Source organism: Zootermopsis nevadensis, unplaced genomic scaffold, assembly GCF_977971745.1.
Source record: "Zootermopsis nevadensis isolate Lab colony 2312 unplaced genomic scaffold, Znev_1.0 Znev_ptg000005l, whole genome shotgun sequence".
Lineage (NCBI taxonomy): Eukaryota > Metazoa > Arthropoda > Insecta > Blattodea > Termopsidae > Zootermopsis > Zootermopsis nevadensis.
Genome location: NW_028259137.1, coordinates 4,137,637 through 4,164,921, shown reverse-complemented (window position 1 = coordinate 4,164,921; position 27,285 = coordinate 4,137,637). Strand labels below are relative to the sequence as shown.

At 36.6% G+C, this 27,285-nt stretch overlaps 1 protein-coding gene across 4 annotated transcripts in view; it reads left to right on the top strand.

Moving 5' to 3' along the window:
• LOC110841259 (neurotrimin) overlaps positions 1-27,285 on the top strand; it is a 497,850-nt gene that overhangs the window by 180,026 nt on the left and 290,539 nt on the right. For 2 of the 4 annotated variants that reach the window (XM_087343406.1, XM_087343407.1), the window contains one exon: positions 3,529-3,579. In XM_087343406.1, the coding sequence (XP_087199532.1) occupies positions 3,529-3,579 (51 nt within the window). Of the gene's footprint in view, positions 1-3,528; positions 3,580-9,892; positions 10,496-27,285 lie in introns of those variants that run through there. The other 2 variants (XM_087343405.1, XM_087343404.1) reach the window with 1 other exon arrangement.

Sequence of the window (27,285 nt, the reverse complement as noted above, 5' to 3'; positions counted from 1 at the left end):
CTCAGGTCAATTGATTGAAGTTACGTTTTCTTACTACTGTTTCTGATGATTTGTGTTAAATTTTATTCCAAACTGTAATTTATTTTGTTATAAGAAGATAATCTTATTTCCGTAACCCTCAGTAAGTGTAATTAGTCTGTTATAAATGCTTAATTGTGATAATTTTCCAAGTCTTTATTACTTTTAAATAATGTTTAGTCTTTCAGTGTTATTGCCATATATTGTCATTGGTATAGTTTCGTTACGAAAGATTTTCATTTTAATTTATTTGCAGTGATATTTAATTGGTTAGCCATCATTTTTTTATATCCTTTAATTCAGCTAATCGGTTCTGATGACCGTATCAATATTTTTATTTTGTCCTTTTGAAACTTTTCGCATTTGTCTCCGTGAGTGGTTTAAGATTCTCACAAGAATGTAACTGACCGCGAAAAATACATGCAATGAAAACTTTTAAACGAATAAAATATAAATCTTGTGGTAGATGCCGATTATTATATTTTACATTTATTTTTATATTTATTCCAACAGAATCAGAGATTAAATTTATACACTTTCTGATTGTGTCTAAAGTATGCAATATTCATCGCTTTTCAGTCCAAGGCGTCAGTTAAGTTAGTTCCGAGTATGGCCTTAACTAACTGAGTAGCCTACATTTGAAATAGGAGTGGTAAATATTTGCACACGCAAGGTAATTCCAAAAGCTCCGCTGAACCAGGCCCCTAAATCTACATTCGTCCATGATTGGACTCGCACAGACAGACCCAGTAATAAAATAAATAAATGTAAAGAGGGATAAAGCTAAAATATTAGTTCAAAAATTAAAGCCAACTTGAAAGCAAACAGGAGAAGGCTTGCTTTAGTAAATACCATAGACAGTATCCAAGGAATTCTCCCGAAGGCCAGCAATAAATTGGTTTAGAAGTAAATAATACCTGAAGCTAAGTACGTAAACATGTGAGAACCAAATCCGGCAGTGCAAAGTAATGGATCATCTAAAGAATTTCCAAAAAAAAAAAAATAATTTTATGTGAACAACGGCAGCAATTATAAACGGATCTCGTGATGAAATTAAGGGACAGCAAATAATCTCTGTGAAAACCTGAAATCCTGTTTAGAAATTATTTTCCCTGCATTTTTACATTGCTTTTCTCGCATTCAAAATTGGTTCACATAATTGTTATAGTCAGTATAGTGACTAGTTACGGGCTGGGAGATCGGTGTTCGATCCTCCTCTACAAAAGGTACCGGGGTCCTTTCCCGGGGGTAAAGCCGGCCGGGGCGTGATGCTGACCACTCACCCCCATCTAGTGCCGAGGTCAAGGAAGAGAGGAGCTAGCGGGAATGCTATTTAATTATTATAGAAGTTATCAAATCTGTAAATGTTTGGTTAAGGAATGGTGTAAATTTCGATTGGGGAGTTATATAATTTATGGATTGTACTGTACTCGTTTTGAGCCACGGTGGTCAAGCGGTTAGAACGCTGGCCTTTTAATCCTGGGGTCTCGGGTTCGATTCCCGGCGGTGCCGGAATTTATAACTTGTGTTGGGCAAGGTCGTGGCCTAGGCAACACGGAGTTTTCCTCCGTGGCATCCCAACAATTACTCCATTCACACACAGAAGAAGGCAATGGCAAACCACTTCTGGATCATCTGCCAAGAACGTATATGAACAGGTCCCAGTCCGAGAAAAGGATGGAAGGATCCTGTTCATATGGACCTGTCGTCAGACACAACACTAAATAAATAATAACTGTACTCGTATCATTTGGTTCTGGAAGATGAACCAAAAATTTGACAGTAATTTGTTTTCATCATTGTAAGAGGCTACATTATATAAAAAAGATTCAAGTGCCATACATTATTTTAGGAAATCTGTAGATTTTATCGAACGTCTTTATAAAATGCATTGACAAAAATTTTATATATCAAACTTAAATTGAAGTATTACTTAATAAATTTCTGTTAATCGTTAGAGTTGTATTGTGTGTCTAAGGTTGTGCGTCGAGGTGAATAACAATGAATAAGGAAAAGAATTCTATCATCCGCCTGTTTTTTGAGTGTCAAAAATGACTTTAAAAAATAAACTCAACTGTTGATTCCGAGATTCCTTAAAACGATGCCCTGAAGATCATGGAAAGTCTGGACTTGATGTTGGGTAGTTAATGTGTTTCGAGTGACATCTCCTCTCCTCTGTGTTGGAGAATAAGTCCAGATCTTTATAACGCCTGATGCAACTTAATCTGTTCACTAACCCAATTTTTAACTGTAAAATTCAACGTTCAGGCTGCATGTGAACCCCATCACAAACAGCAATGAGCTGAAAATTAAACCTTGAATAATTTATCTCGCGATTACATCAGTCGATTTTTGGACCGTTAGAACACACGTGACTGAGGGTTCAAATTCCGTTCGGGGTTTTGGTGCATGTCCGCGTTTTTCTATGTGGCAAACACATCGCTTTTGGCCAGTCTCCAATGCAACGATGTGTTTAATTTGCATACCTGATACCTTGAAATAATTCAGGAATCATGATATATTTTTGGTTTTGTTTAATGATGTTTTCTGATTGTATGACGCTGAAAAAGCTTTATTTATTATTAAGGCTTTGACCGGGATGTTCTTTTGTTAAATCTTATGTGGTACCGCCTGATTCGACTTCTAATGGTTAAGTGAAGTGTTTTCTTCGCGGTACGGTCTGGATTCGTAAATATTATGAAGACGAGCTTCGGCTTCAAAGGGTTAACCAGCTGATTTTCGTAATGGTGAGGTGTAGTGTTTTCTTCGCGGTACGGACTGAATTCATAAATAATATTCAGACGATCTTCGGCTTCAAAGGGTTAATATTTATTTTTGTCTCAAGAAAAATTATAGATTGTCGCGATATAAGAAAATATTTAAAAGGCGACAACTTTCATCTAAATTTTCCTAAATTAAAACTATTTATTTTTTAAAGCTTCATTAAATAAACGAAGAAACTTTATATAAATGTCTCGTGATTTTTCTCTGTACTCTTATATGCTGAGGAGTACAAAAAACAGTTCAACGTGTTTCGGTAGCATTGCTGTGTTGTATGGTGTGTTTATATCTGAACTAAAACATTTAGAAATTATGTAATAAATAAGACTCGAAGAAACCAGGACGATGATGATGATGGCTGCAAACACTTCTGAAACGTCGGTACAATTCTACCAGACCACTCGCTGCGATAACCCAGAAGACAGCAATCTTTGTTCACGCTGCTGTGAGAACCCGAAATCTTACAAAAAAATGTTTTGAATTAGGCAGTTTCGGGTGAGAGCGGAGAAAGTTAAAGTTTCATTATGTGATGCTGTTAACTACGAAGTTCCATCGTACAGTTAGTCCGTGTAGACGTGTACTTTGTGGATATTGCGCGTTTTGAAACTAGCTCTCGGGATGCGACTGAATAATTTGTGGAAAATATATTTTATGTTTTAATACTACGTGTGACATGACATTGTATCATATTTTCCTTGTTTAATATGTGTTTTTTTTTATTTATTTTAGATATGCAAAACATGTCTCTGCAAAGAACAACTGGCAGTGTGGGTGTGAGAGGTAATGTAATTTATGTTTATTATTTATATATGTTAACAGTAATTGGTTCAGACCAGATATGTGCTAAACAGAACTTGAAACTGTAATAAGTTTCAACCTTGGTCTCACGTAAAATAATTAGAGAAATGTGCAGTAGTTTGGTTAGTGAAGAAACTTTCCTCCGTTTATGAAACCCGAAACTTCATTTTCGGGTTTACGATTCGCTGTCATTCTCATAGTTCTGTTCCTAGTGATTCAATTTTTCAGCTGAAATTCTCTTATATATGGAAATGAAAGTGTGTTTGTGTGTGTTCGCTTATAGCTCGTAAAAGGAAGCACCAATTTGAACCAAACTTGGTATACTTATTTTTAGACATAAACATTAAAAGAAAATATAAAAGTTTTCCCGCTACACGCCATGTGGGTCGTTTGGGGGGAGAGGATGTATAGCTCCTATTCATTCTAGACCTCGGCACTAGATGGGGGTGAGTGGTCAGTCCTTTATCCCCGGGAAAGGACCCCGGTACCATTGGATAGGGGGCTGGGTGGACCCCAGAGCAGGTCTGGACGCAGTGGCTAGAGGAAAAATCCTTAGAATTTAGCAATGTTATAATTCCGAAAAATTATCATCAATTCCAGTCCCGGTAAAAATGATTCTTGTATCACGAAAATTAAACTCGATAGAAGAATAATGCCTAGATAAAATTAGTTTGTTTCAGCGAGAAAATAACATAAACAAAGCTTACAACTCCTCCCACCAAAACTGTCCTAGGTTCATATCCCGATGAAGATTTTTGGATTTCGTTATATTTCTTCGTATATTTAAAGATAAGTATTAAAATAACCAGGTGTATCTTATTGTGAGTTTCATTTTAAATAAATATTGATAATAAATGTAAGAGTTTGTCGATAATTTAAGCTGTACAGCTTTTCAATTATTCCGGGTGACGTAATCAATTGGATGAAATTATCTGATAAAGTCAGCATGCTAGGACCTGGGCGCATGACAGAACTTTTAAGCAGACTTATTATTGCGACTCTTAAAATCAAACTTTGCTCAGATAAGGTAACATCTAAATTTACTTTCGAAACATGAAGTGGCCTGTGAATTTTGATGAATAAGCCTACCGTTTTGTGGGTATCATGAAACGAGCAAGCCGTGAAATTTCCTTCTCTGAAGTCTGCATTTTGATACATGAGGACTGCCATTTCTATTACTTTCTAACTTAGTCCTTTGAAATGGCCATCACAGACTTTCCTTCAGACAATATTTTATTTTCCTTCTTCGCTGTAATCCGGTGTACGCACATACAAATGAAAGTTCTTTACCTTGGAATATCAAATATGTCTTTCAGAGGAATCTGAAATGCATATTCAGTGTCCCGTTGCTGTGCTACTGAACCCCGTTTCTTCCCCCCTCACACCCGATTTTTTCGTCAAGGAAACCTGACCGAAATGACAAATTATATTTCCTCTGAAGTTCTCAAAATTTTTTTCTCTACATTTTATCTACCCTTATGGACTGCACCCGTCTCCGCCTACTTGTACACTTCACCCCCGTCACAAGTTCTGTCATACCCGGGGGACTACGCCCCTTCACTCTCCCTCCAACCCTCTTTGCAACCGCACAACGGAATGGCATGAAGTCAAGTTGTCAGAACGCATTGCGTCTCATCTACGTTACTCTACGATCCGGGGGACTGGCTCTCTGGGGTGGTACATCCGTCAGATACGTTGTGACTCAATCTCGGGACGAGCATCGACCTCTGCGCCGCTCGGGAGCACCAGGTATTGCGATCTCTTGAGAAAGAAGCTGATACGCGTTGGCCACGAAGGGACACCAACTTCTGGACGCGAAGCGGGAACACGGTCTGTTGCCACACGTCAAACAGGACGCCACTCTTAACTGAGCGAGATAAAGAATCAGTCAACAGTGGATTCTGACTTTCTAGGAGTGGATTCGTCTTAGTAGGGCCTAAGCTGTTATCTAAAAATTAGGCACCTGTTTCTGTCTTAACCTTTGGTTTCATTGTTTAATTTTTACCGTCTAATCACAATAAAATATTTTATTAAATATTAAAATATTATTACTACAATTAACATTTAATATTTAAAATATTTAAAATATTTTAAAATGATGCTCTCTCTATCGAAATGTTCGATTTACAATTAGAGCATTGTGATTAGACGGTTAAAATTAAACAATTATAATCATCACAATATGACGCAACATTATCATCTCATGAATAGCTTTGGTTTTATATATATTATTTACATAAATGGATAAGGACGATGCAGTTTATGCAAGACTTGTTTCTCAGTCAGATTTTTAGTTAGTTAGTTAGTTAGTTAGTTAGTTAGTTAGTTAGTTAGTTAGTTAGTTAGTTAGTTAGTTAGTTTCATAGCTGCAGAACAGGAGATACGATTATAAATCTTCATTCTTGCCTGATTTTATAGAACGGAATTCGTCATGGAAAAGTGTTAATTGTTCACTTAAACAATGAATTTCTTGTATTTTATAATACTCTAAATTCCTCATGTAAAGTGTTGAAAGATTATGGTTTATCACGGATTTCCTGCAAAATGCCCAAGGTCGAGGACCACTCCTTGTCGGCTGTTCACAGTACACAGTACTTCCTATATCAAGAGTGTTTTAAATCTGAGGACCCGCCATGCTTTGGTGTCTTTCCTGAATCCCAGATATGGAAATGATAACAGTTGATTCATTATATGAATACGTCATTTGCATTGTCCACATTCTGATTTATATTTAAAGCGACGGATTGGATTTGTCTCTAATATTTTATTTATGTAAATAGTTGTCATCATAATGATATTTTATCTTCGTGTTTTTTTATTTCTAAATCGCACGTCGTATCAGTATTTTATTTTTTAACAAATATAAACAATGACAATTTGGAGACGAGAGTAGAATAAGTACCAAAAATGTCGTGTGTATAAAACGTGCCTATACTCTGCACAACAAAGAGTGTCCATTGTTTCTGATGCGCAGTGGGGAAGTTAAACTTCCAGATTCAGCCGAACTTTCGTCTTCTCCGGCAAGTAATTCAGAATTTCCGAATGGTAAACAAAATAGGCCTGTGTGAAACAATGTAAAGTAAATTAGACTTCCCGTAGTTGAGCGAGTACAAAAACACTTTTATGTTCCTGTTATCGCAACAGTATTCGTGGGACACCCTGTATTGACTTTCTGCCCACTGTTAAGTGACAAACCACTGACTTGACCGGACCTCATCGGATTTTAATCTTGATTAGAACTGTATATGGGAATATCGTATTTAAAAAGCCGGGAGACGAGATATATTTTGTGTTTAGTTTTTCGAATTTTTGTAAATGGTCTTTTTACAAGTGTCTGGTTCTTAATTGAGACCCCACTTGTAAACGAGGCTTCGAAACTGAAGGAAGGCTGAATTATGTTATGGCACTTTAGTAAAATAATGTCGAAGATTATATGATTAAAGTTGTATATACAGTCTAGTTAAACGAACGAGCGGTAGAGTACACTAGTGACACGAGCAAAAGAAGATTGGACGCGGTAGAAATGAGAAGTTTAAGACCGTTATATGCTGTTATAGGACATATAAAATGAGTGTACTTTAAATAAAGAAAATATTATTATTTATACCCACAGGAAGAAATGGCTTATTACCTACGTCCATGTGTATCAATGTCTACAACAAATAACTGACACCACAGAATACCGTCTTCGATTGGTGGAAATTGGTTTGAAATGAACGGATATACTCGTCAAAAGCAGTGACTGAGCACTCGGAAGATTTAGAAGGAAAAGGAATTTCTGTCTGTGTTAACTGGTTCAGTCTGTCCACTCGCGCAGTGGATATCGGGGTCATTTGTCTGATGGGCTCGAAGCCACTAATAATACTACGATCGTGGTCAAATTTGCATCTAAAACTTATCATAGAATATGTAAGTTTGGTTTCGAAATTTTACAAGAACAATCTCATCATATTTTGAATAGTTTTGCAAGAATTAGTGAAAGACTGAATATAAATTTGAGATTATAACTAAAGGAGAATAGTTTAATTTTTTTTACAATCGTTTGTTATGATATTTCATACACATTCTTGCAACTCTTTATTTTTTTAGTTAATTTTAAAATTTGTTTTTTTAAATAATTAGACATCCCTGATAAATAAAGATATGAACAAGTTGCGTTGTTAAAATGTTTAATGAATAAAATGTTTTTCGTAAACTCAGATTAAAATCACACAAAACTGTTAAAACGTGCGGGAGGTATAGAATACATAAGTAAAATTTGAAATGCATACGTAATTTTGATGATAAATCCTCAATGCAATATACGGTCGCTAGGATTATTTTATTAAAGTAATCCACGGTGGTCTAGCGGTTAGAACGCTGGCCTTGTAATCCTGGGGTCTCGGGTTCGAATTTATGACTTGTGTTGGGCAAGGCCGTGGTCTAGGCAACACGGAGTTTTCCTCCGTGGCATCCCAACAATTACTCCATTCACACACAGAAGAAGGCAATGGCAAACCACTTCTGGATCATCTGCCAAGAACGTATATGAACAGGTCCCAGTCCGAGAAAAGGATGGAAGGATCGTGTTCATATGGACCTGTCGTCAGACACAACACTAAATAATATAATAATAATCCAGGAAAGAAAACTCCTACAACAGAACCTCTTCAATCTTAAAGAGTCTCTCTCAACTATTATTTAAACGTATCACCAGGAAAATACATCACGTCTTAGAAAAGGCAAAGCTATTTAAAGTGAATATCATACGACTTTATGGCGAAGTCCAGGTGGTAAGTGGTGTTACCACTAATTTTAAAGGGTTAAATGAATAGACCGATGTTGTTAGCTGCAGTGTAAGGAGTAGAATCTGTTTTGCAAGGACCATAATATAAATTTGTTTTGTGTAAAGCAGTTACGAGCTTCTCAGTTTCACTTACTCGTATTTCAAACTGGATCTCGTGGTTTTCTGTACCGATATTTTTAAACCTTCATGGTCTCATTTCAGTAGGAGATTAGTAGTGACTTACATTTCAGAATAACTGTGCTCTCTTGCCTAGTCAAAACGTCATTTTTGTCTGGTACATTATGCGTCATGTCTATTAAATTAACCGTTTCAAAAGTAAGTAGATTTTTAAATTTATGTATCGCACGTCATTTTTCAAACATTTTTTTTAAAAAAAGAGCAAAATACGTTTCATTATTAAGCAATTGTCGTGGTACGTGTTGTCAGCTCCAACACTTTTTCCCGAGTAACGCAGAAGTAAAGATATTTCGAGTTAAATTTGTTTTGAAAGACACCTCGATTTTTTTTTTTTTTTTTTTGCAAAAATATTAGGCTCATGTTTGTGATTTCCGTATTTCAAAATTCGGTCTCAAGGCCGACTAATTTGAGGTTTAGCATTCTAGTCTCGGCCGAGGATTTGTTATTTTTCCTCCGTGAAGTGAGGATTGTATCGTATCTTAAAATATACCACGACCACTTCCATTCATGTATTTCCAGATAACAGCGTTTCAAATTTTCATCAGTCAACTCAAGTAACTTAAGTGGTTTATATATTTTTTATATATGTTTTCTTATTAAATATTAAAATATTATAATAATTAATATTTAAAATATTAAAAATATATCAAATTATGGTCTAATGTAAATCGAATATTTCGATAAAGAACATCATTTGATATATTTTAAATATTTTAAATGTTAATTATTATAATATTTAATAAGAATTTATTGTGATTAGACGGACAAGATTTAAAATATATATTTATTATATCACAATATGACACAACTTTACCATCTTAAATGGTTTGAAAATTTTTGTAAAATTAACCACTAAAAATCAGTGTTCTGACGAAACTCGATGTCTCAGTTAATCTGTTTGTTCAGTGTCGGTTTAATCGTTGTTGTGGTTTTCAGAAGACGCCCTGAATTACGATGGAAACGAGGTACAGAGTTTGGTTTTACGACTTTTCGAAAATTGTACCGTAGAATAAAATGTTTTTGCATAAATATCGTAGATTATGGAAATAAATCAGTTGTTGAGGCACTGAAGATTTTCTGAAGGGTAGCAATTGAGGGCAAATCTTAATCTTATTTGCGCTAACCAAGTTCTTATAAGAAGCTCAACTTGGAAGATACATGTAATTTTGGATTCCTTGGCACGCACGGTGGCCTGGTCCCACCTCCTGGCCTGCCATTGGTTGGACCAGGCGGCGCCTCGAATCGTGATTGGCCACACGTGAGTCGGCGCCTTTGTTGCCCTCGGCTGCGCGCGCAGACAGCTATTTCGTCGGTCTGACGTGGTTGCCCGCCTTTTAGACAGAGTCACGGTGCTGTCCGGGGAGGTTAGCTGGTTGCTGACAGTCCAGGCTGAACGCAGTGCAAACTAAGACTTCGAAACAATTATGACGTGTTTTGGTGTCCTGAGGAAAAACATGTTTCTTTGCTGATGTGTAAACGTTCATTGCTTAGGGATATTTTTGGATGATAAGACGATTATAATGTGACTTCTTTTATGACGTAAACAGGTCGTAATTTATAAGTTGTTAACAGCAGAAATTTGTGAAATTTAAATGACTCTCCTGTCACAGTGCCACGTTATTTGTTTTACTGTAATAGTTCCGTAAAAAATTATGACGTCAGCGTTATCACCCGTGTTTATTCCGACGTTTCGGGAGAAGGAAACGCGATTGTTAAAACACGACGGGAAACAGAATCCAGTGATCTGCCAGTCGTCGTCATCGGTGGTTTCCTGTCATGTCACTCGTAAAGGTGAAGGAAACTGCAATGTTCTTCCCGCTGTAGTTACTTCAGGACTCCGTCGCGACTTCCCGATGTGGCTTAGTAAGAATTTGGTTCATCTGATCTGCTTAGTGTCTTTGCTTGGCAACGCCACGTTGACAGCAGCCAACACTGGTGAGTGACTCGCCAATTGACAGAATCATGACGAAACTCTATTCGTTTACAAGTTTTCATTTTTTTTTTAAACTAACAGCGTAAGGTCATTCTCAATGATATTGCGATAGATTTGGCTAAAATTTTGGACATTATCCATCGTCATTTGTTTATCGTCACATAATGTTTCTAGGATGGAGACTTACTCCTTCTGAGGGACACAACAGAATAGTAACCATTTTGTCCAGTCTCCGAAACGTCGTGTGATGAGTAACAACACGATGGATAATGTCCATAATTTTAGTAATACTTAACAACAGAGCAAGTTCAAGATTTGATTGGTGCAGTGACGTAAAAATTATGGTAATAGTTTGGGTGGAATTGTTGTGTTGGGCAGAATTCAAATTGTTACAATTCATGAGAGCAAAAAATATGTCTACGTTACAGCGTTTCGTAATCGTGGGGGGGAAAGTTAATAAAGGTAGGAGTGACATTTGAAAAGTTTCCTTCATAAATTTTCAGGACCTGCATTTCTCGAGGTACGTTAAGTGACATTATTCTTGTGTATTCTTTATTGTGACAGCAAGATACAAATGCGTCTCTTGGAATCACATGTCATATACTTACTGCTTTTTTAGACATTACGTGGCTTTAAATCGTCATGATATTATTCAGCGTCGTATTTCCTAGTAGGTGTCTCGTTTAGTTCTTTTCGAAACACCCGGTGCTTTGTGTTACAAGTCTAAAAGTTTTGTGACGTAGGCGTGTTTCTTAAACCGAAGCGTATTTTTACGTCTTACGTCGTCGTAGTAGTTTTTAGTTGAAAGCGTTCTGACGACGAGTATAACCCGCGTTGTTTGGCTCAGTCACGAGGACCTGGTGCGCGGATAGAGTACTGCCCTACGTGACGGACCCAACAGAGAAGTTTAATATTTAATCTGATGAAGGAAGGAGAATTAACTTTCGAAACACAGTTCTTTTAACCAAGACACTGGAGGACGGAAAATATCCAAAAAATAATTAACATGTATATGTTATATCTGCTCAGTGTAGTGGCTGACGGCGGACAAGACGACCGGGGTTCGATCCCCGACAGGGATAAAGGATTTTTCCTTAGTCTCTGCGTCCAGACCGTCTCTGGGGCCCATCCAGTGGGTACTCGAGTCCTTTCCCGGGGTTAAAGCAAGTCTGAGGCATGACGCTGACCACTCACCCCATCTAGTGCCGATCTTGAGAATGAATAGGAGCTATACCAACTCCTCCCCAAAGCGTCTACTTGAAATCGTAGTAATTTTGTTAAATTTGCTGGTTGTTTCAGGCTTTATGATTAGTAACAGTTGGTCATTGTTGGTACTCCTGTGCAATTCTGGCCCCCCGTCCACTGAACTGGATGTATGTACTGAGATATTGTTCACGCGGTATAGCAATGCACTAAGAAACACGGATTTTAAAAGATTTTGAAGCCATATTTGTTTCAAGTCGAAGTTGAAATTTATAAGGTTTTGTTATCGTTTTATTATAAGTGTTTCTCGGGTTATATAATCAGAATATACGCTTTGTAGTTCATTCTAATTTATTATAATTTACAGAGCCTGCAAAACTATTTAATAAAATATAAATTTCAATTGCGAAATTGTAACTCCATTAATCGCCAGGTATCGATTTAAATCAAGCGGAATTAATTGAAACAGATACCTTGACATTGTTATCAGATGCGTAAACAAATATAATATGACTGAAGTACGAAATGCCTGCAGAATATTTGAAAATAGAAGTGTAATGTATAATGTTTGGTGTTTGTTTCTCATATCAGCGGATGTTTGTTGATTTTTGCATACGAAACAAATATCACTTTTAGCCGTATTTAATGATTATTGTACTGTTAAGGGACTTTGCGTTCTTCTGATTAGTAGATTTGTGTTTCTGTCTGTCGGACTTCGTTAGTCAACTTCTGTACTCGGTATGCACATCGTGGTCTTTCGGACGTTCATGCACCGAACTGCGTTTCATTTGTGTTGTGACAACCGATCCGATATTATGAACATTTTAAATGAATAGTACCTGTTATAAAATTTATCGTAAATTTATTTTATAGGCTACAGGGTGTTATTTATTTTAACTTCCCGATTCACTTACTCCTGTCTCCTGTCTGTTTCAACGATTCACCCCCAAAAATTTCATCAACACAATTATGTACGTCGTATTTATTCATAGGTCAACAAAGTTAGTCCATAATTCTTATTTTCCTGGTGTCTCGTTGAAGCCCACGGTCTCTGCATTTCTTAGAATTCCTTATTCGATATTGTAAAGAATGTTGGAAGAATTATACAAGCCACGAAGATACTCTGTTTGTAGTCTACTCGGTTCCTTTTACTTCATTTTCTATATTTCTAAATACCTTCTTCGACACTTCATTCTAAAGTTACCTCAGTCTGAATTGTTAAGAGCATTAAGCTTTTCATTTCGTTTTGTAACTTGTAAGATCTAAGTTTGTTTATAAGTGGGATGTTTCGCTGTCTTGAAAAAGAAGTTTTTTTTTTTTTACGAATGAAACTTAATGTTCACTTGTTGGAATCTAAAGTAAAGTAACCAAACAAACGTTTCTTGACTAATCCCTGAACAAAGACGTTCGAAAGAAAAAATCGGGTGTCAGTCTGAAGTAACGTATTTCTTGAACAAAAGATGCATTTATAAATTTATATCTGTAAAGGAGAATTCTGTGTTTTTCATCTCTCGGTCAGGATACCTCATTCGTAACTTCATATTTTCGCTTTAGGAAAAATTACAGTGTAATTGTTTGAGAGTAATTCTTAACTTGCAATTCTTTGTTATTCCCAGTTCAAAATTCGCATTTGAAAATTTTCTATGCAATTTAATTCTAATTTAAATTACCCCCCCCCCACCACCATCCAAAAGGACCCGTTAAGATCTACGTGACATTTGATCACATGTCATACTGATGCCTGCAGTCTGGAAATTGAAACGATTTAAGTTGAAACTGATAATGTGGCATGTCAAAACACGTGAACTTTTAAAATATAAATTACACAAATTTTAGACTTAATATCACAGTTGAATATTCAAAATGGGCCATAACACGTTTCATCAGTTACATACGTAAGCCTAGTAAAAGTGATCGCGTGTGAGGAATTTATGTGTCCGTCTTTCAGAAGTTTTCGTCAAGGTGACGAGTGGAACGGATTTTTGTTATGCCTGGCATTTTTTGTGTACTAAATGTCTCGCCATTTCATCTTAAGAGCCAGTCTGTTATAACGAGTAATTTTTGCTTGGAGGTAAATTCCAACTTTGTCGAAATAATCTTTAAAATTCTTGCTTAAATCATAATACCAAGATAAAAAAAAATTTGGCGTTGTCTACGGGATTTAGGCCTCTAGAACATGTACAGATGAATGACTCCACAGTATGATATTCGTATCTTTAATAATAATCCAACAAATGATTTTTATGTGAAATGAACGGGCCACATATCTAACCCCCCCCCCCCCCCCCAATCTCGTAGAAAACATTTAGTACATATCTGTGATTCTCTGGACTATAATGTTCCAGCTGACCAGATCCATTTACCACAATCCATTTTTAGAAGCCGATAGTACACTCAGCTTTTCCAAAAACTGCCTACTTGTCTTTATGAAACCCGAAAGATTATTGACGTGATTACAATATTCCACCATAGATTTGTCTTCGGCCAGAACAATCCAGTCCGCAACTTCCAACACTATTTCACACGAGATACATTTTAATATTATCCTCTGATTTACTTATAGATCTTCGAGTGCATAAATCCGGTAATAAAAATGATTCTGGTCTAACTTTGACTATATGAAGTATTACTGGAATGTGTCATTAATTTAGTTGAAAATATATAGCTTTTACTCAGTTACGAAACAAATCCTAAGCCACTGCGTGGAACGTATCTACATATTTTTCAAATGCATTACCTTCAAATGTCCATGCCTCGTTTGCATTACATGTTCATTTATTCCAGATACGGATTTACTGTTATAAATTACAATTTCAAATGTAGTTGATGTAACTCGCGGCTATACTAAGAGTCGGAAATTCTGTCTGTCCGTGATTTATTTTTAAATATTCATTATATCGAAAATCATTGTAAATAAAGTTTACAGATTGTACTGAGCTTCATATCTTATAACTTTCTATACGACGGACTGCAATTCAGAATAGTTTATAAAGGTTTGATTTGAATTCGTGTAAAGTAAGAATTATTTTGTACCGAAGCAAATCGAAATTCAGTCCATCAAACCACGTCATTACACTAGAAGCAAACGGAACATGACGTGCTACACTACTAGCAGACTGAAAAACATCGTACTTGTTCATGTTTGATGTAAACCGCATGGTTAATACTTACAATACTATAACTATCATGATTTACCACTCAGGAAAACACGCGCAGAGATTGATTTACCTACCGGGTTGCCTACGTCACAGGTATTTACTTTGTTGTATCCGGTCCACACGTGAAATTTCCTGAAAACTCCGAAGAGAGAAAATTTGTGGGTTAGAATTGAGATTCACTTACTTTCTGGGGGAGGGGGAGAAATACCATATTATAGTTAGAAGGTCCCCAGGCAATGCCCGTTTGTCGTGGTATGTATAATGTAAGATTAAAGGCGTTAGGGTGATATGTAGTAAATGCTTGACAACAGAAACGTCGGAATTTGGATTTGCTTGTTAATAAATGCTGAATCTATAATTTGGAAAGCTAAGTAAGTAATTTAGTGGCCTTCGCACTAAGGGTTTGATAAATTTAAAATCGGGTGGCAACTTGGAACTTGGGAACTATCTTTAATCTCGTGTACTGTACGTCACCCATGAGGACTGCGAGACATAAAACTTCCCCATTGCAATAACACAGGCTTGCGTCCCTAATTGTTCCTCAGTTTCATAAACAGCAGCTTCTTGAATGTTGATAAAACAACGTCTTTGCTGTATTTTGTTGCAAGTGATTGTCGCCACGATCGTAATTATCAGCTATGTGGTGTAGGATTATTTGTCTGTATTAGCTCGAAATGAGGTTATATTTTTATGATTTGTAAATATTGTATAAAATTGTGGAGCTTAACTCTGAAACGTTATTGATATTTATAATTTTAAAATTCTTGAAATCCAGTTATAAATATATTAGAAGTGTTATTTCTAAACTTTGCGTGTAGTTTGCATTTTACATATTTTCTTTCGGTCGACATTCTTAAGTTCTTCGTAAACGTATCACGAGCCTTATTTGATATTCTGTGCCTCGTGCGTTTCTACTGTTTCATCTCGTTTCTTATATTTGCGCTGTCCTTAGGGTCAAGACGTCGGCGTTCAGCCCCCCCCCCCTTCTGCTGCCTTCTCGTCTTTTGTCAGGGTCCCAGCATCCCGCGCTCATTCGACAGCTGGTATTTCTGTGGTTTTACACAATTTGATCACAGTTTTATTTTCAAAGAATTTCTTCCTTTCGTCTGAATATCTGTGAGAAGAGTGGTTCATATGTTATACCAATATTATGTTAGACATTGTCCATTGTCTGATCTATGATTTATGTAAACGACGTTTCGGGAGATTAATATCTTCCTGTCTTCTGGTGGTTAGGTTGGTAGAAGATGTGGTTTGTTCACCGTTCAGCCACCTGACGAAGCTTGTAACCCGAGAGTCTTTCGTCAATTTCAAATTTCTTGTTATTTAAATGTTTTTTTTTCCAATGATCTGAATACATTATAATCGGATGGTGTTCGGTGAATGTGGTGGCCGGTCCAGAATTTCACTGTTCAGTTCCTTTGTCTTTTTTGATGCGTCACTGAACTGACATGAGGACGAGATGTGGACGTTTTTCTTGAAGGCATGTGTTTACCCGGTCCAGTGGTTGTCAGCAAACTTCTGAATGTATGATTTTTTGGTGGGGGGGGGGGTTTAGGAAATGCAAAAAAAAATAATTCCCGTTCAACCTAAGAATATAAAATACTGAAGATTTAGTACACATGGGGTCGAAATAATTTTCACAAGTTTCAAAGAAACTATATCTATGTGCATGTATCTCAAACAGAGGCGACATATGTTTCTTCTGTGGAAGGAACTGGAGTCTGTGTGCCTTAGTGAAACGGACATTGCGATACAAGATTTGGAGTCCATCTTGTAACTGACCACGACATGAATTTACAGGTTTGAGAAACGGACATGCAGATGTTTATTATTTTTTTTATGATAGAAAATGATTTTGAATAAATGGAAACAAACTGAGTTTTGAGAACTTCATCTTCCCGCTGTAGAAAAGAGAATAAAGAACCAAAACGCGCTGAGAATATGAAAAGAGTCATTTTGAATATACGTAAAAGAAACTGATGAAAATCAATCATTCCCTTACACGAACGTGTATTTGTCCTTTGCAAACCAGAAGTTTTACGTTGCATTAGACATAAACCCCTTTGCTACTGAAAGAATCAGCGCTTAGTAGCATCTGAACTATACGCATTGCAACATTTCTAGAAGAAATTCTTCAATTACAAGTCATTTCTATATACTTTTGAGAAGATTCTTAATGATGGTCACTTATTAAAATTCCTCTTTCACTGATTCGATTAAATGATTATGTTATTAATCTAATGGAATAATATATTTTAAAGAAATTTTTGTATATCCACAGATAAAACGTTAGATATGCACACGTTCAGTGTGTCCTCATGGGTCAGATTTGAGGATGAACACACTATAAAAATTCCCGTCAAGAATGACGGGAAAAATCTGATTTAATACTTAAAGTAGCACATTTTGATTGAGAAGTTTAACAAAGCAGCATGTAAAAATTAAGATCATTACTTATCTTCGGGTTAATTCAGGAAGTTGCGAATCGCTAGCACGTAAACATGTTTTTCTGTTCCTTGTACAGAAATGCATTTACGTTAACAGGCGACGGGTAAGTTAGCAGTCTTTTGTTTCAGGACATTTTTTCCACAAAGCAGCGTATGTAAATTAAAATTAAGTAATGTTATGCATGAAAAAAAGTGAAATATTTTAATATTTTCGTAACTAAAGAAAGTAATTGAACTTTATTTTGTGCAACATAAAATATGATCTTATATCAAGGTTTTATCTTAATAACTGATTGACATTTTTTTTAGAAGTACGTGTTTGTACACAGCAGGCCGTGACTGAATGGTCATCAATGCTGAGACGGTTCCCAAGTTCCAAGCTGACACTGCATGCTTCTCATGCAGCCCCCCCCGATTTAAATTAATCAAAATTTACCACCTCACCCCACCCCCCAGCCGAAACCTCTAAATTATGTTCTAAACGTCCAAATTAATAACTTCAGCATTTTCTAATGCACAATTCAAAATTCCGTCTTTTCTGCCAATTACAGAAGGACGAGCGGGCATTGCCTGGGGACCTTCTAACTATAAGATGCGTCTCTCACTTCTCCCACCACCAATTTTCTCTTTGCAAATTCTACTCTTCTATTGTCCTTCGTATATTTCTCTGTATCTTGAGTCACCAACCAACATTTGCCTGGCAGACATATGTTAGGGAACATAATGTCCTATTTTATAGAGGATATGCATAAGATGACAAGAGATAGTATAATTTCGGAATAAAAATAAGAATTCAAGTTAAATTAACAATAAACGTCATAACTTCGAAGACGATACTGAGATACAGAAGCGAAATGTTGTTTCTAAATGTAGCAGACACAGTTAGAGTTGTAAATCAGCTGAGGAAATCCAGGTACTTAAACAAAGATGCATATGCAAAACTTGTGTAGCCTAGAATGTGTATAATATACAATAATTAAAACATATTCTAATTCACTTTTGTAAAATACACTCAGCTAATGTTTCCCTCAAGACAGAGCAAATTATTAATCTCAAAGCACTTTAACCAATTCCAGTATATGAGCTTAGTTAAGTGGATATGAACCCTCGTGAATGTTAAATTGAGTTCCGTGTCGTTGTATAAACTTACCCTTGGTTGCCGTGAAAATAATTTGTTTCCTTGGAATTTGTCAAACAGAGAGTGGCTGGGATACGTCGTCTTCTGCGTGGCAAAGTGAATATTTGGTTGTATTGTGGGCGGATTCCATCTGCCTTGAGAACGGCAGGAATCCTAGATGTTTCATTACAACTCGCAGCATGTAAGGCAATATTGCCGTTGAAACAACACAAAAAAAAACATTATGTCGTTTCGAAACAAATAAAGTTCGGAAAGAAAACGGGAGGAAAAAGAAATATACGAACGTAAAACCACGTACCAACTCAGTCACAAGAAAGAAATGAGTAAGAGTTTATGAATGTCTAAATTTTATAAAAAGGAAAGCTTTGCTTTTGGGTATGAGACTGTGCCTGTCTGCGAAGTTTATTGCTGTCAGAGGCACACTACATATTCACCAAGTAACTAACCATCAAATCATCCAACCAAAGACCATAGCAGTTTGATAAAATCGCTACCAAATTAAGCCCACTCTTGGGAACACGTTCACACATTACTCAATTTTCTTTTATAAGATATTGTAGATGCGTCATATTGTGATTTATTTAAATAGTATTAAAAATATATATACAGTATACATCCAATCTCTCCTAATACTGCTACGATATTACTTCTTGGTCCATATACACAACATTGGCATCACTACGAAATAGAATCATATTAGTGACTTGTGACACAACAACGGATGAAGATACAATATGAAGTACGAGAACATGATAAGAAAAATGAAAACTAAAAATCATTAAAAATCAGTAATTCAGTTAAAACGTTTATAACATAACACCTGATGACGGCTATATATAGCCGAAACATGTCGTAAATGTTCCACATGTAAATCGAGTACTCGATACGGAACGTAAAATGATATTTTAATCTTTTAATTATCTTATATTGTGATTGACGGCCAATTTTAATATATTTTTAATATTTTCAATTTTCTTTGTAAAAATCAGTGACGAGCAAGTTTCATTAGTTTCTCTTTTAATATCATATCTAATTATTTTTTTTCCTAATATTTATGCATTTTACAATTATTTATCATTGATACTAGCCCCTAAATTATTTAATTTTGACTTTAATCTCACATCGATAATTACTGACGACATAATGCGAACTTTCTTATACGTGGTAAATATTTCAAATTCTGTATGATTACAGAATATTACAGAAATTCACGCGGGCCACAGATATATAACCCCCTGTTTTAGCCGTTCGTTTATACCGGAGTCTTATAACACGCGCGCGGAAGTTCTCGAGAAAAAGAATGTTAAACAGTTGTAAGGTTTGGAAACAAAACTTTTATAAAATAGTTAGACGGGAAATGCTTATGAGAGGGAAAAGTGGCTAACTGACAGCTTGTCAAATAAGCAGCGTCGTTTAATTTCCTGTTATGCTTTCTACAGTATAATCATCAGCTGAGTTACATCACACATCTCATTGGCTTGCACTCTTGTCAGCGTATCTACGCACGGAAAATAAATATATCTCGTCGAGAGATGGGACATTTAACATCTGCTCCTTAATCAGGCCTCCCTCTGAGCCAAGGAGATAGCCCGCAAACATCCATAGTCTAATTTCGTTTTTACATTCATAATCTTTCGGAATGCGCGCTGGTTCGAGTCTCGGGGAAAGACATTTCTCATGAGCTTTCGACCGGTGCCAACCCAGCGTCGTGGGGAAATTGGGGAGCTACAATGATTAGCGTAATCCGGTCAGGAAAGCTAGCAAAGGCTGGGGGTTCGTCGTGCTGACCACACGTCACCCTATACGAGGTGTGATCGGAAAGTTTCCAGACTGCGCGTATAAAAACCCGTACACTTATCTCAGGTATTAAATTCATCCATCACCCTCGAAGTAGTTCCCCTGGGAGTGAACACAACGATCCCAGCGCCGCTGCCAAGCCTGGAAGCATCCCTGGAAATCTTTCTTTGTCAGCCTGTCAAGCACCATCTGCGATTCTGCCTGAATCTCTTCTATCGTCTCAAATCTCCTTCCCTTTAGCTGAATTTTCATCTTTGGGAAGAGGAAGAAGTCACACGGAGCTTAGAAAGGAAGTTGGGGTCGGTTCTTGCAAGGTCTTTGAGCTCCTGACGAACGAGAAGTCGATTCTGCTTCTGGTCCTCAGACAGGATGCGTCGCATGTGGAGTTCTTCCTTTAGAATCAGCTGACAGGTCCCATAGCCTATCCCAACAATGTCGCACAAGTCGTTGATGGTACGACGTCGATCTTCGTAACATTTTCGGGCGTTGTGCTCGAAGATGGTCGTCCAGAACGCTCGTCATCATCGACAGAGGTTCGGCCATTTTTAAAACGTGAATGCCACACAAAAGTTTGTGCACGACCCATTGCGGACTCCCCAAATGCTTGCTTTAGCATTTCATAGGTTTCCGTAGCCGTTTTGGCGAGTCTTTGGCAAGAGAGAGTCTGGAAACCTTCCGATCGCACCTCGTATCTGGTTGGATGATCGTTCACCTCTGCTTAGGCATGTGAACGTGAGGCCAGAATCTAGCTAGTCGGCTATGGCTCTCTGGAGCTGTTACGCCACGGATTCATAATCTTTGCAACAGGAACAATAATCAAAATAATATAGATATAAACAATTTAATATATTGCTTTACTTTTTATTTTTTTAAAATATTTTTACGCAAAATAAACACGGGGATATCGGATATCTAATAAACACGATAAACAAACCTTCAAGACTCTCAAAGATAAATGAACCTAGTGCAAGGGTCCTCACCCTTTTTCGCCGACGTACCACTAATTCTAATTTAACACATTAAATGTACCACTAACCAAATGCGTTCAGGGAAAACTTATTTATGTTAATAATATCTTTTGATTTTCTTACTTAGTTCGAGGACCACTCGACATCGTCTCGCGTACCATACGTTGAGAAACATTAGGTCCTAATGTATAAGTAAGTTGAATGAGTCATGAAAAGATTTGGAGTATAACAGGCAGTGTTTTGTTACATTCGTCATTTAATTTATGTGTGAATTATATATGGGTTCGGACAGAGAGAGAAATATAATATTAATGTATTTATGCCTACTTTATACATGACTTGTGAAAAGAATAAGGCAGAAATGTTCCACAGCTGAGACTGTTGTTGAAGAAACGTACAGATATTTATATATGTAAATTATATTTGTCGAAATGTTGTCAGTCAAATCACATTTCGATAGAGAACATAATTTTAAATATTTAAATGTTAATTTTAGTAATATTTTAATATTTAATAGAAATTTTATTGTGATTTGACTGAGAAGATTTAAAACAAATATATATTTATCACAATATGACGCAACTTTATCATCTCATATGTAAATTAATTAATTTTAACTGTGAAGTGTTGGTTTCAAAGTTGGAAGCATCGAAGGTGAAATTTGTATAATTCGGAGTGGTTCAGGTCAACGTTACAGTGTTCGATGATTATTTTTGACCGATTTTGAATTATGGATCAGAGACGGACTCTTGTCAGAAAGAAAATTCGAGTTCACGTAACCGAAATGAAGATACGAAAAGTTATAATTGGAAAATTCACAGCAGACAGACTTCATTAATGAAGGAGTTAGAGGGGGAAAGAAAAAAATAGTGAAGATTTGAAATTAACACGGAAAGTCGAGACAAGGCTGTTGAGTACTTTTGCTCAGTGTGATGGACTTTCGGATTCAGATGTCTGCCCTGAGATTCGCTGTCCTGACTGAGGACGTATGTCAGTCCCCCTATTCAGATGCAAGAGTGGTAACTTGATTAAAGCCACAACAGCTTCCTTTCCAGGTCATTGCTTAAACAAACGTATCATTATCTGACGTCATATAACCTACGCTGTTGAGAGCGTCGTTAAATAAGACATAAATTAAATAGGTGAGGTTTCAGATTCTTACGGACGTAGAGACGACTTGAGCTGTGTAATCTGTAGGGCATCGTAGACTGGTGGAAGTTTATCGACATTTCGTAGGTCCGTGGTGCTTCCATCATCAGGACGATTAGAAGAACTTATGTGTGCCTACGTCCAAGGATATATAGCCACACGAAGGAGAAGAACAACGTGATAAAATCACCTTCTTCGTATTGTGGGTGTCGGCCCGAAAACCGGTTATCCTAAGGGTTCCGTGGTTTTTCTCAGTCCCTCGTATCAATGCCTGGATAGTACCTTAAATTAGGGCATGACTGTTTATCTCCATGTACTTTTCAATTAAATACTAATTAGTATTTGACGCTACAAAGTGTGAAGGACTTAAAAGTTTGGTTTAATAAATTACAAATAAATAATGAAAATAAATGTATAAGGTATTTCTTTATTATCTTTAGTTCGTAGTTAAGGTAATTATACGTCAAAAGAGTCCACGGACTTTGTGTTCTACGCATTCTAAATTATCACCCTTAATCAAATTTTCATTCGACTCCACAGGTTCGTGTAGATGAGATGGTCAGCTGTAATTATTTTTAATATGATTGGTTTCTGGTTATTACTCTGGTACGTTTAAGGATTTCTTTATATTAATGCTTCCCAACATTAAAATGCTGTAATAGTGTTTCACCAATGAAAATTTTGCAACCAATACAGTAGAAATTGAACAGATAATATATTAAATCTGTGGTTATCGCGGGAGGGTGTGTGAAAAATATAATTTTTTGATTTCTACGTTGTGTGTAATGACGTTTCATCGCCTCAGTCTGTCGCGAAACAATGGTAACCGCTTACAACAATTCGAATTACCACAGTCGAAAATCAAGAAATAATCAATATAGCTGCCAAAAATATAGTTAATATATTCGACGATTAAAAACATGCAACTGTTTTTACCATTATATCGTCTTCGGTCATTACAGGTTATAAACTGAAGTTTACGTCACTCTTTAAAGAAATGTTGACTTTATTATGAACATTCAACTCCAAAAAAAAAAATCTAATGTCAACAGTGTTACCATGGAATCAGAATCTCCACAATTTTTTTTTGTAATATTTTACCTTCGTTACCTGTGTCAATATTTAATTAATACGGGTAGAGAAATATTAATGTTCACGTGCATTGTATTTGGTTACTACCAGATTACATTACTACGACTTAATTTCTATTGTGATTAAAATACCATCCCCAGTACTGTACTGTATGTTACATGAAAATGTTGTCAGGCAAAGGCCGTTTATAAGCGTCAGTGAAGCGATCCTTGACGTTTGTATGAGTACAATTGTCCACCAGTACAAAAATTAATTGTCCTGTGTTACATCGAATAGCGTGGTGCAATGTAAGGTTCCGAATACTCGCCGTTATGTTATTGTCCCTACATGAACCCAAGATATCTATTCGATTTAAGAGAGCGCATCTTCAGAAGCTGATAACGTTGATGTTGGCAAAGAAATATCTTATTTGAAGGTAGCTGTCTTCTGGGTTGTTACGCCGTGTAGTATCGTAGAGGTTTACCAACGTTTCGTAGATGCTTGCAGCCTCCATTATCAGGGAGACTCAAATCATCGTCCTGATGATGAAGGCAGCAAGTACCTCTGAAACGTCGGTGAATTCTACCAGACTCCACGGCGCTACAACCCAGAAGACAGCCAACTTCAGAGTGACCGCCTTGAGAACCTCAAATCTCTCAGTGAAATATATGTTACAAAACTCGAAAGTTCACTGATCCTAGTTCTGAGCCAGATAAATCCAATCTATATACTCAATGTTATATTTTAAATTTAAGCTGGTTTCCTGCCAGGTTTCCCACTAAAATTTTTAAATCATTTCTTGTCTCGTCCATGTGCAGAAATATATTACGGATTTTTTTTTTCGTGTTCCGATTAGTCGTAAACAGAGAGATTTGATCTGCTTTGGAGTAAATTGGGCTTTTTAAGTGCGCTAGTCCTTTGCAATATGACATAACTGTTTCATCTTGATGTAATCTCAACAAATTTCGTCTGTATCGTAATAATATACCTAAAAGTAATACTTGTGGAAATCGTTTAGATACATTATAAAATAAAAATAATTATCTAATAGCATTTGATTACGTCAGTGTCTTATGAATTTATAGTTACTTTTTAATGTTTTTGGGCGGAAACTTTTCTTTATAACGAGAAATTAGCGTCTCGCTGGAAACTGATATTTCGAAGGGTTTTTTACACGTAATTAAAAAAGGGGGCACGTAAAGTCTTACGCTGTTTAGAACGTTCTGAACGGTGAGATAATTTATAAATCGCCATTTAATCTCCTGCCCGCACCAAACCAGAATTTTCGTCTCGTGGGGCCTTGTGTGACGTTTAATCAACTACCTCTGTTGCTTCGTAGAGTCTACTTGAGACTCGAGCAAGTCTGAAATTTGTTTGATTTTATAAGAAAGTGAAGAAACACGAAGGAAGATGGTTTAGATAAATGAAGACTCGAATAAAACGCCGGAGAAAAGTGATTCTTGGTTTAGTTTATGACTTGTCTACAAACGCAACAGTTCCTGTACTCCATAAATATTTCACGACTCCAATAAATGTTGATAGATGACACTAAACTAAGTTTTAAAAAGAATTAAGTATTGACCGCAACATCATGTAAGCTTTAAGGATTTTTTCTTTAAAACACAGATTAAAATTAACGGCCACTTAAACGACAAGTAAAATTAACTTACCTTTAACAACAGACTCTAAGATAAACTGCGATTTTAACATTCATTTCCTACGTTATATCAGAATAATACATTACAACAAATTAATGTGATTTAATAGAAAATGTGTTTTAAAAGAAATGGTTTTAAATCTTTTTAAGTAAGAAATAACTTTTGATCAGTTCTTTCGTAATCAATGATTTATGAAACGTAAATTCAATTTTGAGTTACAAAAAGTTGAAACTTGTTATTATAAGTAGGCTACTCAATACTGATCCATTGAATTATTTATTTTAATGTGTAGGAAAATTAATATCCATTTTGGAAACCCATTCTGAAGTGATTCCAATTATAAAGTACTGCATACACGGAGTTGGCCAATCACTGTGTAAATAGTTTATTATTTATGGAGCTGTCATTGTGTCCATGCCAGTATCTGATCTATCGCTAATCATCTATGTTCTATCGGTTTTAATCAGTTTTAGCCATCAGAAGTAATAATATTCTTTCGCCGTAACTTTGCTTGTCTTTTCCGTAGTTTTATTAAATTACAAACTTCACTGCCAAATTCAATAGATCTATTCTTGTAAAACCTTATATCAAACATCAGCACTTGGGATCCTGTTCCATCTTGCTACGTTCAACATGGCGACATCGTTTAAAAACATGTCCACGTCTTTTCCTGCCGTTTAAGGAACACTGATGTCTCTTACTGTGTTCTAAAGTCTATATTCTGAGCTACATCAATCCATTTCACTCAATATCACCCTGTACATCAACTTTAATATTATCCTAAAATTTTCACAAGTCTTCTTTGTGGCATCACCCTCGATATTTTCTGAACAAAATTTTTGTTTGCATTTATCAGACAGACTCTTAGCTTCTCCTTGCACATTCCATCTTCCCATCCTCAGTTACTGTGACGTAACTCAAGCTCGGTTTCTTTTGTGTCTTAACTCATCTGATGTTCAAGCTGTGCTCGACAGTACCCCGTTCAACCCCTACCCCCGGCAAACAGAACATAAAGGAAATGAATTCGTCAGTAAAAATCAACTGTGTAAAAACTATGGAAGACTAATGGCGGAGTAATACATTTCAATTAACGGGGAACAGAAAAGTGTAATAAATTATGTGTGAAATCAAATAAACTGGTCTGGTTATAGAAACAAGACATAAATTGCGTCCCCAAAAGTCTGTGCTCAAACACCAGGACGTCAGCACTTATAATAATGGCTTACGTTTTGACTTATGGCAGTCAATACAGTGGGTTAGATTGCTCGCATCCATTACCAACATCAAACGTTTTGTTTACCCACCGACGGGAAGTTTTTTGTTACCGTGGTTTTAGGCACACCTGATGTACCTAATTCTGTTGAGATACTGCTTTGTTACATGTACAGTATGACCCAAAACTTTAATACCCCGATAAGAACTATTTATATTCCCCAGTTGTCTGCCTTTTCAGAAACTCAGTGTTGGACAAATAGCCCTTTCTGTTTTAGGGATTTCACCTCAAATCTCCGTGGATTTGAAGGTGATTTACAACGCATGGCTTGGAATGAACATTGGTTGGATTTTCAGTTCGTCACTGATGTTTATCCAATACACAAGTGCAATCACAATATAAACTAACCAACAAACTGATAGATTATAAGTATTTATTTATTTAGTGTTCTGTCTGACGACAGGTCCATATGAACAGGATCCTTCCATCCTTTTCTCGGACTGGGACCTGTTCATATACGTTCTTGGCAGATGATCCAAAGTGGTTTGCCATTGCCTTCTTCTGTGTGTGAATGGGATGCCACGGAGGAGAACTCCGTGTTGCCTAGACCACGGCCTTGCCAACACAAGTTATAAATTCGGGCACCGCCGGGAATCGAACCCGAGACCCCCAGGATTACAAGGCCAGCGTTCTAACCGCTAGACCATCTCATCTTATTATTATTTAGTGTTCTGTCTGACGACAGGTCCATATGAACAGGATCCTTCCATCCTTTTCTCGGACTGGGACCTGTTCATATACGTTCTTGGCAGATGATCCAGAAGTGGTTTGCCATTGCCTTCTTCTGTGTGTGAATGGAGTAATTGTTGGGATGCCACGGAGGAAAACTCCGTGTTGCCTAGACCACGGCCTTGCCCAACACAAGTTATAAATTCGGGCACCGCCAGGAATCGAACCCGAGACCCCAGGGTTACAAGGCCAGCGTTC